The sequence below is a fragment of the Paroedura picta genome, chromosome 10, assembly GCF_049243985.1.
Source record: "Paroedura picta isolate Pp20150507F chromosome 10, Ppicta_v3.0, whole genome shotgun sequence".
Classification (NCBI taxonomy): domain Eukaryota; kingdom Metazoa; phylum Chordata; class Lepidosauria; order Squamata; family Gekkonidae; genus Paroedura; species Paroedura picta.
The window spans coordinates 29056183-29068378 of record NC_135378.1 but is presented as its reverse complement, the minus strand read 5'-3'; the positions used below and the strand labels follow the sequence as shown (position 1 = coordinate 29068378).

Below are 12196 nucleotides of genomic sequence, written 5' to 3'. Positions count from 1 at the left end.
CTAGGTATGGAATACAAATTTAGAATCCAGCTCAGCTGTTTAACTAATTCCCATCATTATTTATGATCTCATGATATAAATGGCGGTGTGATTGTGAAGATAAATGAAAACAAATACTCATTCATCTTTTCTTTAAAAAATATATTTATTTAATATATGCCTGCTGCTAGACTATGTGAAGCCATTCTTTCATTAAGGGTTTTAAAGGTAAGTACTCAGGATCACACAGTATTTTCCATTATTTTGATTCATTCACCATTCAGCTAGAACTGCTGCATTCGGAACATCGAACAATTTGGGTCAGTGTGATGGGATGTGATTTGTATTCTGGGCAGTATCGGGGTTGTCTTCTTGGAGTGTTTATTGCAGAAGATTCATGCAGTAGAGATAATTCCCTCATTTCTTGGGAACATCTCTGCCCAACTGAGTGAGATCTGGCCCAAGCTTCTGTGACCTCCTCTGCAGGTATTTTAAGCCTGCCATAGCCTTTGGGCATAAGCCAAAGGGTGCCTTCGGCCACACCACTCTGAACATGCCCAGTCTCAGAAGCTGAGCTCGATTGGGCCTCGTTAGTACTTGAATGGTTTTTATCTACCCATTCCTCCAGTAAGTACTTGCTGTACAGTTTTGCTGCTATAAACAGACTATTAGGCCTGTAGTTATTTGGAGCTGATTTGTCCCTTTTTTTGTAAATGGGCACGACAATGTTAAGTTTCCATCCAGGGGGAATTTGGCCTGTGTTGTTGATTTGTGAGAAGTTTTTTGCTAGTACAGGAGACCACCATGATGGAAAGGCTTTATAAAGATCTGCAGGGATCAGATTTTCCCCTGGCAAGGCCTTGGGGAAGGAGTATGTCTCATGGCTGAAGTGCCACTCAGCATTTAACACCCACTTAAGACAGCTGTCCCACCTCAGAGTGCCTCCTTCTCCAATGGGCTGGCCTCTCTGTCCAGTGGCCAGGCAGTTGCCTTCTATCCCCCACCCCCTCCTCTTTCCACTTCCCTTCGAGGCTCTGCTGCCTCTGCTGGACCGTTTATGCACTGGAGGTTTCATGCCATGCTGCAGACTAGAGTTTTAGTTGTGGCAGGTTGCCCCACCTCTTCCTGCACCCACATGGGGGAGTATATTCCCCCCCCTAAATTTTGCTTTTATGTGTGCTCCTTGCAAGCCTCTTTGAGTCCCTAGTGGGGAGTAAAGTGGGATAGAAATACTTAAATAACAGTTTTGTAGCTCAGTCTGCTGGGAAGTTGTTCTGCACAAGCTCCACGGAAATGAGTTTACAGCAGTGGTCCCCAACCTTTTTATCACCGGGGACTGGTCAACACCTGACAATTTTACTGAGGCCTGGGGGGGGGAGGGGAGAAAGGAGGTAGTCTTTTGCTGAGGGATGTCGCCGCTGCCGCCTGAGCCCCTGCTCCACTTGCTTTCCTGCCGGCACCCCTGACTTCCAGCCGCCCACTGGGGGGCGCTGCCAGCAGCCTTTGTGCAGTGCCATGCCAAGGGGGAGCCCCAGCCATGGCGGCCACTGGAGAACACCAAAGGTGAGCTGGCGGCAGAGTGGCAGGGCAGCTCCCGAGGCAGCAGCTGGGGAGGAGGACAAGGAGGAGCCGCGGTCCGGTACCAACTGATCAACGGACCGGTACTGGTCTCCAGACCCGGGGTTGGGGACCACTAGTCTACAGCATAGTGCTGGTACAGTAGAACTTCCCAATAGGCTGTGCTGTTTCAGGGTTTAGTGAGGCTAACATCAATTGCTTTTCATTTCCTTTAGCTTTATTAATGGTTCTGTTAAATATATGCACAGCTAAGCACATGGGTATGATGCCTAACAGAGTAGCCTTGTAGGTGGAAGCCTGACTCATAGGAGAGACCCAACAGGGGCAGCCCTGATCACGATGCTTTTCTGGAACTGTCTTATACCAGGCCAAATCACTACTCCATCCAGGACTGGTTGCTCATTCTCTAAGGTCATAGACAGAAAAAGATATTTATTAGCAGCTTCCATCTGAGGTCTTTTAAATGGACATACCAGGGGCTGGAATCTGTTTCACAGCAAGCATGTGCTCTGCCACTAAGGCACAGCCTCTCCCCATAGGATTTGCAGGGGCAAGAGTTGTAAGTTGTACACGTAGTTGTTTTATGTTGAGTTTCTTCATATTGTGGGTGAATGGATGGGGAGGGAAAGCAGTTGACACCAATTCACTAGGAAAGTTTCTTGTGGGAATCCCAGTAACATTATTCATTTTTATTTATTCATTCACTTCATTTATATAACCCCCTTTTTCACCAGTGAGACCTAAGGCTATTTACATTGGTCTCCTTGCATCTATTTTTTCCTTATAACAACTATGTGTAGTACTTGAGTCTGATAGTGTGTGACTGGCCTCAGATTATCCCATGGCATAGTAAGGGTTTGAACCTGGGTCCCCCATATGCTAGTCCGACAATCTAGCCCTATGCCACACTTGCTCTCAGGGAATGAATGGGACTTGCAAAAGAGCATGTTGGTATAATTCTCATTCTTATTGATGGCGCTGACATAGGAGATATTCTCAGGGATTTTTGTCATGCATCAAACAATAGTAGATGGGGGGGAAATCCAACTTTTGGTAGTTATGGGATAAAAACTGATTTCCTTTAATGGAAGGAAGAACATTTCCTTGACGCAAGTCTTCAAAATAAAATGCTGACGTAATAATTATGTGCTATTCAGATGCTACAGCATGGAACAATAGCCAAAACAGAAGGCTAATCATTTTTGTGATTCCATGCCCCCCCCCCAAAAAAAAGGATATAGTCTCAGTTTTTTTTAAAAGATACATAGAAGCATACGGGATGGCCAAACAGTGCCCAATTCCCAGTTAACATCCTGCCTCCTGGGTACTGTTTAGGAATTCATTTTCTGCCCCTCCTTGACTCAATGTGGTTTTCATTTATCGTTACATTTATATATCCTGCTGTTCTTTCACAAAGCTGTATGAAGGGCTTACAAGAAACTGTCAGACTCTCCCAGTCAGAGCTTTGTCTGAGCTGCAACAGACTGAGCTTATATAGCGTAAGCCGGGGTAGTCAAACTGCGGCCCTCCAGATGTCCATGGACTACAATTCCCATGAGCCCCTGCCAGCAAACGCTGGCAGGGGCTCATGGGAATTGTAGTCCATGGACATCTGGAGGGCTGCAGCTTGACTGCCCCTGGCGTAAGCGCGTTTGCATGCTTTTCGACCAAATAGATACAACGTATGTAGTGGGGTTTGTTTTTAATTTTAATATAGTGTGTTTTGAAATGGACAAAGTCTTACTTGTAGAGCACAAAACATCACTTTCCACCTCTTTTTTATTGTAGGGGAATATATTGTTATGACGGTGCACTTTCACCTGAGACGGAAAATGGGTTATTTTGTGATACAGACATATATCCCATGTATCATGACTGTGATCCTCTCCCAGGTTTCATTTTGGATTAACAAAGAGTCTGTTCCCGCCAGAACTGTTTTTGGTAAGTGCAGTTGATAATTTATGCATTTTCACTTTCTCTGTAATTCTCCCCCCCCCCCAAGTTATTAGTAGTACACATGCCGCTATGACAATCAGGGGTGGGAGGATGAGGATGGCGAGGGTGGCTGCCTAGAAGTCCAGGGCAGAATTTGGTATCTCCTGTGGCATCCCATAATGGTCAAGAGCAGGCTTTCTCAACCAGGGTTTCATGAAAACCTGGGGTTTCTTGATGGCCCTGAAAGGGTTTCCCAAGTGGGTGGGAATTAGTTATTAAAAATATTTTTAAATGAGTTAAACATGTACTGTGATATGACCATATATGGTCATGTCAACCTACCACCCCCTCTCAAAATGGCCAATGATGGGCCTGGAGGAGGGGGGAAGAGGAGGCGGGCATGCGCACAGCTCTGCTTCCCAAACATGATCGTTCCACTTCTGGGGTTTCTTGAAATCTGAAGAATGTTTCAGGGGTTTCTCAATGGTAAAAAAAAAAAAAATGTGAGAAAGGCTGGTCAAGAGGCATGCTGGTGGCAGGGACAAGGTTCTGCCCCTGAGTGAAACGGCTTACTACTGCCTACAAGACCAAATGGCAGCCATTTACATAGTATCTGAACAAAGCTGAGTGTACACTTTATCATCACCTACGTACAGATCCACTAGCCGTAATGCTTACAGAATGCTCCAGAGGTTTGAGGAAACAACATCTTAAGTTAACGCTGTTGTACACAAATAAAGAGCTAAATATGCTTCCGTAAGAGCCTCTTGTGGCGCAGGGTGGTAAGGCAGTAGAAATGCTATCTGAAGCTGTCTGCCCATGAAGCTGGGAGTTCAATCCCAGCAGCCGGCTCAAGGTTGACTCAGCCTTCCATCCTTCCAAGGTCGGTAAAACAAATACCCAGCTTGCTTGCTTGGGGGTAAACGGTAATGACTGGGGAAGGCACTGGCAAACCACCCCGTATTGAGTCTGCCATGAAAACGCTAGAGGGCGTCACCCCAAGAGTCAGACATGACTCGGTGCTTGCACAGGGGATACCTTTACCTTTTTATGCTTCCGTAGCTACAAAAATCAGGAAGGACTGGACCAACCCTTCATAGTAACACTTGATATACCGGACCCTTGTATAATTGTTTTATCTCTTGTTTCCTATCTATTCATAATTGATTTTAAATTTGTAATGTTATTTTTTTAATTTATTGGATGGTCTATGACCGTAAATAAAATGATTGATTACATAGTATAAAAAATCATGAAGGGTTACAATGGGGATTGGGGTGCCCCTGGGGAGTAACTGCTGCTCTTTGTAATTCCGTTCCAGGAGGGGTCGAAGTATGTTTTCCTTGGGATTAATTGTTCCCACTGCCACACATCCAATTCAGATATTATAGTTGGATAGGGATTCAACTGCTTCCCCTGGCAGTTTGTGTCCAGCAACAAAGTGTTAGCCATCCTGGGAAATCTCTTTGTGTAAATCTGAGCAAAGTCGGCCATGAATAACTAACCCGGAGTCTCGTTACATTTTGATCTCTTTCTTGTATATGGTTACCCACAAAACCAAATTTTGTTCCACTTTGTCAGCTTCATGCATTGCATGTTTGTATCTTTGCTGCTCTCTCAGCACTGCAGCCCATTTATTTTGGTTCGTTGAGCTTAAGGAGAGCCACTGAGAATTGAATGTGCTGCATCTGGAAAGCCCTGCTACTGGGTCATGATAGGATGTAATATGTTGAATTATGATAAAGAGGCTGAGCTCAGGTTATATCTGTGGTGGTCAATTCTGGGAAGCTAGAAAAAAAATAAAAATTGTATCAAAGGGAATATATTTATTATTTGATGGGCACAATAATACAATTAAAAAATGTAAAATGTAGGGCCTGATTATCAGGCTACGTTAAGACTAATTAAGAATAAGTTTTACATAAACTGCTGTAATTTCCTATAGAAAGTTGATGAAAATATCAAATGACCAACACAAGACCATAGGTGTTTTGGCCACAAAGACCTTCCTCAGTGATCAATAGTGTACAACAAAGACTTTAGAAACACATCTGAGAAATGACCACTGAGGAAATCCTTTGTGTCAGAAAGGTGTTGGGTCTTGTGTTGATCATTGTAGTGGTTCCTCAGTGATCACTAGTATACAACAGAATTTTTAGAAACACATCTGGGAAATGACCAGCTCAGATCAGAGTCAACTGGCTTTGGTGCTTCAGAGAACTCATGGCCTGGAGCCTGGCTGGGATGGCTCTGCTCCACTTGGTTCTGGCCACCAGCAGATCGTTGGAGCAGTATCTAGGGATGCCAGCTGCAGGTTAGGAAATTCTGGGAGGCTTGGGGAGGATGGAGCTTGGGTAGAGGAGGGAACTGCAGAGATGTGAATTTGCTTAATTTTGCTTAATTATCATGTATAACTCCAGGAGGTCTCCAGTCTGGAGGCTGGTAAAACTAGCTTTGTCCCAATAGGAAGATTTGTGATAAATTAAATGGCCAGTTCACCCCTGGTCCAGTGTCTCTCCAGTATCTCTCTTCTTCTATCGTCTTCTTCCTGAGTATAGTATATTTGGAAACATTTATATAAATGTAAGATTAATGTTGAGTCTGCCATGAAAACGCTGGAGGGCATCACCCCAAGGGTCAGACATGACTCGGTGCTTGCACAGGAGATACCTTTACCTTTATCCTTAAGATCAGGGGACCCTATATGAAGCATGAGTCAGCGTTGCACAGCATAGTGCTGGACTAAAATCTGAGAGGCTTGGATTCAAGTCCATACTCTGCCATGGAAGTTCACTAGGTGGCCAGCCTGTTTTTCTCAGCAAAACCAACCTCACTGGATCGTTTTAAAGGTAATAAAGGCAAAGGACAACTTCTTATGCATTCTGGAATTCCTGGCAGGATAAAAATACCATTGAGAGAAGATTCTGTTGTCAAGTCTATGCACCCAACACCTTTTTACAAGTTATTTTGCTGAAGCCCTATTTGCTTCATTGTGAATACATCCTTTTTTTGTCTGCCTCAAGAGGAAGACTATTGAGATGAATAGGAGGTTTGCCCAAGTAAGGAGTATTCCTCAGGCCTGAATGTATAATGTCAGGCTAACTGATACTGTCCATTCTCCTCCTGCCTTGGTGAGAGTGAATTGAAGAAGCAATTAGGAAAATCGATTACTGGATATTAGAATGAAGCACATTAAAATGCAATTTGCAAGAGAATGCTACAGTGGAAACTGAAAGCCAAGCAGATAAACTGCATGGAGGCAACATGCAGAGAGCCAAAGTGGGCGAGGGATTTCTGACAAAAGAGTGGAGAATACAGAAGTGGCTAAACAAGATGTCTTCCGAAACCCTGGTTTTATCATGCATTGGAGAAGGATTAATCAAGCAGAGACCATTGAGCTAAAACCACTATTAGTACAATTTGGAGGAATTGATAGAAGAGGTTAAGATTAAACCTGGTGGGGACCATCTGAATATGAAATCTAAATACCTATGGGTCACTCACCCTTCCTTCCATATTCTTTTAAAAAGTGTCATTGTTTTGTTATGTCTAAAACAAGCAATCAAAACACAAGTTACCTTTTAATAAGAACAACCAAAATGACATAAAGCTGTGCAAGCTTTTGAATTCTCCAGAATGTTCATCAAGATTAAAAACATCATGGATAAGGATGCTAGCCTCCAGGTGGGATCTTGCCATGACTCTGAGATGCACACCCATGAATCCACCAAAGTGCATACAGGCTCTTCATAGTGAGGAGTCCAAAAGTAGCTTTATTGGGATTCGGGCGGGGGGGGGGGGCAATTGCAGGAACTTGCCATTACAGAGGAACATTGCTGGAAATGCCTCACAGTGTATTCCCTCATTCCCCAGCCCCCCTTCCAAGGGATTTGTGCACCAAAAGGCATTCCTATGGAAAGGCTATTTTATCTAAACTACAAAGTGAAACCATTCTTCAAAGACACAAGAGCCAGCAAATGTCATTTGCATTACACAGTGCCAGTCATAAAAGATAACAGGCATGATTTTGGAGAGCAGAAGAAACAAGGGAATGGGGAAGAGAGGCTGGAAGAGCTCCCCTTGGAAAGCAGGCCCCCTTGCAGGCCTCCTCAGCTATAGACATGTACACAAGCTATGGGTATGACACTTGCCCATCCCTAAGAGAACCTCCCACAAACTGCTCATGGCGGCTGAGGATAGTGCTTGTCCAGATAAGCCTTATGGAAGCACTGGCCCAGCCTGGGAGTGACCACATTGTATGCATCTACCCATTCATTCAGAGCATCTGAAAACCCACCCATTCAGGAAACTCTTCCAGGGTTGTCAAGAAATCCCAAGTTTTCACGAAAGGCTCAAATGTTAGAAGCAGAAGCCAGCCAATCAACCAATCGATCATTTACCATTTCCATTGCGGGCCTGTAGAGCAACAGGGGAAGTTGGCTCCAGGGATTCCATCAGTGACCACCCAAACTTCTGGGAAAGGCTGTGTGACCCCTGGGGAGCCCTCGTATAACTTGCAACAAGGCCTGCAACAAGGCCTGGTTCCAGTGGGAGCAGCGGCAGAGCTCTCGTGGAAGTTGTGCAAGAGTGGGAATCATCTCAATAGCCCTGCTGGCTTTTGCTGCCCCCTCCAAGAAGGTTGAGGACCACTTTGCAATGCATCCCCCCCCCCCCCCGTGCTGTAGTGAAAGCAATGCTTTTGCACTCACAAGCCACTTAAAGAGATAATTTGCGAGTCAGCTTTGTGTTCCAAAGTATAAACGCTACCAAAATACTCTAGTTTCTATGGAAATTTTCTAGCTAGCAGCCTTAGCTAAGTTTGGAAAATTGCATCATTCACAGAAAGGCAATTCAGAGCTTGGTTTTCTGTCCCCTCTCTCCTCCACCCAAATACCCATGAAAGGAGATTTGGGTGTCTCTGGGCTGTGTTTATTTTGCTCTGCTTGGCTTGGGACAAGCAGGCATGAAAAGGCCGTTCCACCTGGATTTCTCTGTCTTCGGGCAGATGTGAAGCTGCCTTTTGTGTTTTTCTTTAAGTGCTCCTGAAAACCTGGTCATTTTTATATGGCTGAAAACATTTCTATAAAAAGCAATTATACTGATGGTGCTAGAGTCGCCAATCTCAAGGTGGGGCCTGGATTCTCCTGGCATTATGACTGATCTCCAAAGTACAGTTTCTCTGGAGAAAATGGCATCTTTGGTGGGCAGACTTGGTGATATACCATAGAGCAGGGGTAGTCAAATTGCAGCCCTCCAGATGCCCATGGACTACAATTCCCAGGAACCCCTGCCAGCATTAGCTGGCAGGGGCTCCAGGGAATTGTAGTCCATGGACATCTGGAGGGCGGCAGTTTGACTACCCCTGCCATAGAGTGTAGGAGAAACAGAAGTCCTTGAGTCACATTGCATCCATGCTGAGTCCCCCCCTTCCCCAAAGGACACCTTTCTCAGACAGCATCATGAAATATCTGGGGATTTCCCAAGCCAAATGTGGTGATCCCATTTGGTGCACCCCCATCTGAAGGACTTACATGGGCCGAGTTCAGTCAAAATATATATGCTTGATCAGGGTTGCCATTTTTATTTCCTATGAGAAGTTGGGAAACTAATAGGCTTTTCGAGGAAGGGATGGAGACTTGAGAAGGTTAGTAAGAAAGAAATTTGTGGAATGCCCTCTAACTAGGGATGCCGGCCTCCAGATGGGACTTGGGGAACCCCAGGAATTACAGCCCATCTCCAGACTACAGTTCCCCTGGAAAATATGGATTTTGAGGGAGGACTGTGGCCCACCGAGATCAGAATTTGTGTGCTCTTACTGGGAGCTGCACTCCAGGGTCTCAGATTATTGCTTGAACTTTTGAGCTGGATATGCTGGGTACTGAACCTGGGATCTTCTGGATGCAAGGCAGATGCTGTGCCATTGAGCCAAAACCTCAGCCCAGTGACAAGGCTGCCATTTTCCTCTTACCATCCACCATATTCAGGCAAGAATCTCAACTCACTTCAGCCATTTACATCTAAGTAGGATAACCTCCTGCAAGTATTTGGATCATTGTTTCAAATACCGGGAATATGGCTGGGTACCTACATGGGAAGCCTCATGTCCAGATGGGCAGCGCTCTATTGATGTGATTTTGGTTGTGCACTTGCACCTGATCTGTGTGCAGCCTTCCCTTGCTGGATCCTTGTGTGTCTGTCTGTGCGGAATTCAAGAGCATAGTGAGACTTGCCCTGAGTCGATTGTACTTTGTATTAATTCAGCCTACAGCCTTAGTCTGGACTCCTTAAGTAGATGGCTCCATGTCATTAGACTTATATCACAGAACAGTTGGGAGAAACACCATATTTGTTATATTACCTCAACTATTGCTGTCTCCTCTTCTGGTTTATTGAAATGAGGAGTCTCTCATATTATTTTAAAATCAAAACGGAGCTCATTTTTCCTTACTGTTGTCGGTGGGGGAATGGGGAGGGGGAAAGCTGTAAACCAAATCTGCAAGGGAATTGCTGTCGTTTGGAGTTCTGCTTCCATCTAACCTTTTTAGTTTTGCAATTGTAAGGCCTGAACAACACCATTAGGTAGGAAAAGGCATTTGCTAATCTGGTGTTGAAGATGAGATAAATTATAACAAAGTTAGAATTCTAAAACAACAGCAATAGCCAGATGTATTTGGGAGCCACTGCAAACAAAAAAGAGTCAGATTTGCCTGAGCAGATGCAATAACTCCAGTTTAATGCTGAAATACAAAGGGAATGATTGTTTATCATGAATGATGCCCCTCCCCCCATGGGTTAATTCCTGTGTGATTTCACAGATTTTAGATAGTTCCTGGAAGAATGAATTAAACATAGTGAATGATTGCTGTATATGGACACAATCTACTTATTGGGCTGGTAAATAAGAGTTTTGGGGTTCTTTAAGACACTGATAGCTTGGAAATACAGTGGGTTTTATTCCAAATTGGGTCTAAATGAGCACAGTGGCCTTGTAAAGAGGCCGTCAAATAAAATGTGGCAGGGCCATCTGTATTGATCCATTTCAGAGCAAGGACTATAGCAGTACATATGGAGTATAAATTGACACACTTTTATACTGCTTCTTTCTTTTGGACCTTTTTAGATACTCTGTGATACCTAATGCATGGTAGAGTTTAAAAATATAATGTCTTATGAACTGTATAAATACAGCAACCAATTTTGCTTTGTTTCCTTTTTTTTAAAGGAATAACCACAGTTTTGACCATGACAACTCTAAGCATCAGTGCACGCCATTCCTTACCCAAAGTTTCCTACGCCACTGCCATGGATTGGTTCATCGCGGTGTGTTTTGCATTTGTGTTCTCTGCCCTGATTGAGTTTGCGGCTGTCAACTATTTCACTAACATTCAAACGGAAAAAGCCAAAAGGAAGGCCGTGAAATCCATCCCTGAATTTCCAGCAACTTTCATGCAGAGGGAAAATTTTGCAGAAGAGGCACCCACGGTATTTAGACTTAATACACATTAAATCTTACTAGCACCATGGTAAAAAACTGTTTATGGGAACAGAGTGTTGAATGTTGGTCATAACTGAATGGGGTGTTTTTGTGCCAGCTAATGTTTCCCTTCAAAGACAGAGAAGTAAAGGGAGGGGAGCAAGGCCACAGAAAGCTTTGGGAGGAGAGCAAGGCCACGGATAGCTTTGAAGGTCAGGAGAAGTGGGGTTGAGCAGTTAACAACCCAGTGGAGAAGTATCAGAAGAGGCATCATGTGGTGAGGATAGGAGACAAATGACATATTTTGGCAGCAGAGTAATTGACAGGGGGAGTGTCGAAGTCCATTTGTGGAAGACCAAAGAGGAAGGGGTTAAAATAAGAGATGTACAGAGCATCAACTAGAGTTTTTGCTGAATCACTACAGGGAAAGGGCGATATTTTTCCAACACTGTAAATGGGAGATGTTGTGGCAGATGAGCATATGAAAACAAAATAAGAGTCAAGGATAAATCCATGGTGATGACATGGTGGCTTTGTCAATGAATGTGAAGAGTGTACAAAGAGAGGGAGGCTTGAATAAGATGGCCAGTCTTGGGCATACAGAGATTAAGCCAGCATTAAGATATCCTAGTGGAAACATAACAGGCAATTAGAGATGTGTAATCGGATTCAGAGAAGCTGTTTGGGGAGAAATAGAGCTGGAAATCACCAGCAGGTGGTGGTACCTAAAGCCATGGGATTTGACAATGTCACTCCATGTGGAGAGAAGTTATGGAAGAGGGCCAGGTGCAGGTCCTTGGGAGAAGTCAATCAGAAAAAGGAAAAAGTTGGAAACAGTGAACAAGAAATAAGTCAGGTAAGGAGCAGGCCTTATGAGGACAGTGTAATGAAAACTTAAGACGTGAAAGGATTCAAATAGGAAGAATGACTTACTTATATTGAAGGAAGCAGAATATGAGGACAATACATAGACTATGGATAGGGCAGCAGTGTTGGTATGGGCAGCTTAAGTGGAATGGAGAAAGTGGAAGTTGCATTGTGGAAGGTCAAGAGACGAACTGAAAAAGAGATTCAAGTGGGTAGCCATGTTGGTCTGAAGTAGCACAACAAAAATAGAGTCCAATAGCACCTTTAAGACCAACAAAGATTTACTCAAGATGTGAGCTTTCGAGTGCATGATAGTCTGAGGAAGAATGCAAACCCTCAAAAGCTCATGCCTTGAATAAATCT

At 44.1% G+C, this 12196-nt stretch overlaps 1 protein-coding gene across 2 annotated transcripts in view; it reads left to right on the top strand.

Annotated features, from left to right (window-relative positions):
* The window catches only part of GABRA4 (gamma-aminobutyric acid type A receptor subunit alpha4), a 68247-nt gene that overhangs the window by 32513 nt on the left and 23538 nt on the right, over positions 1–12196 (top strand). For both annotated transcript variants that reach the window (XM_077301885.1, XM_077301887.1), the window contains 2 exons: positions 3346–3498; positions 10715–10974. In XM_077301885.1, the coding sequence (XP_077158000.1) occupies positions 3346–3498; positions 10715–10974 (413 nt within the window). The remainder of the gene's footprint in view (positions 1–3345; positions 3499–10714; positions 10975–12196) is intronic.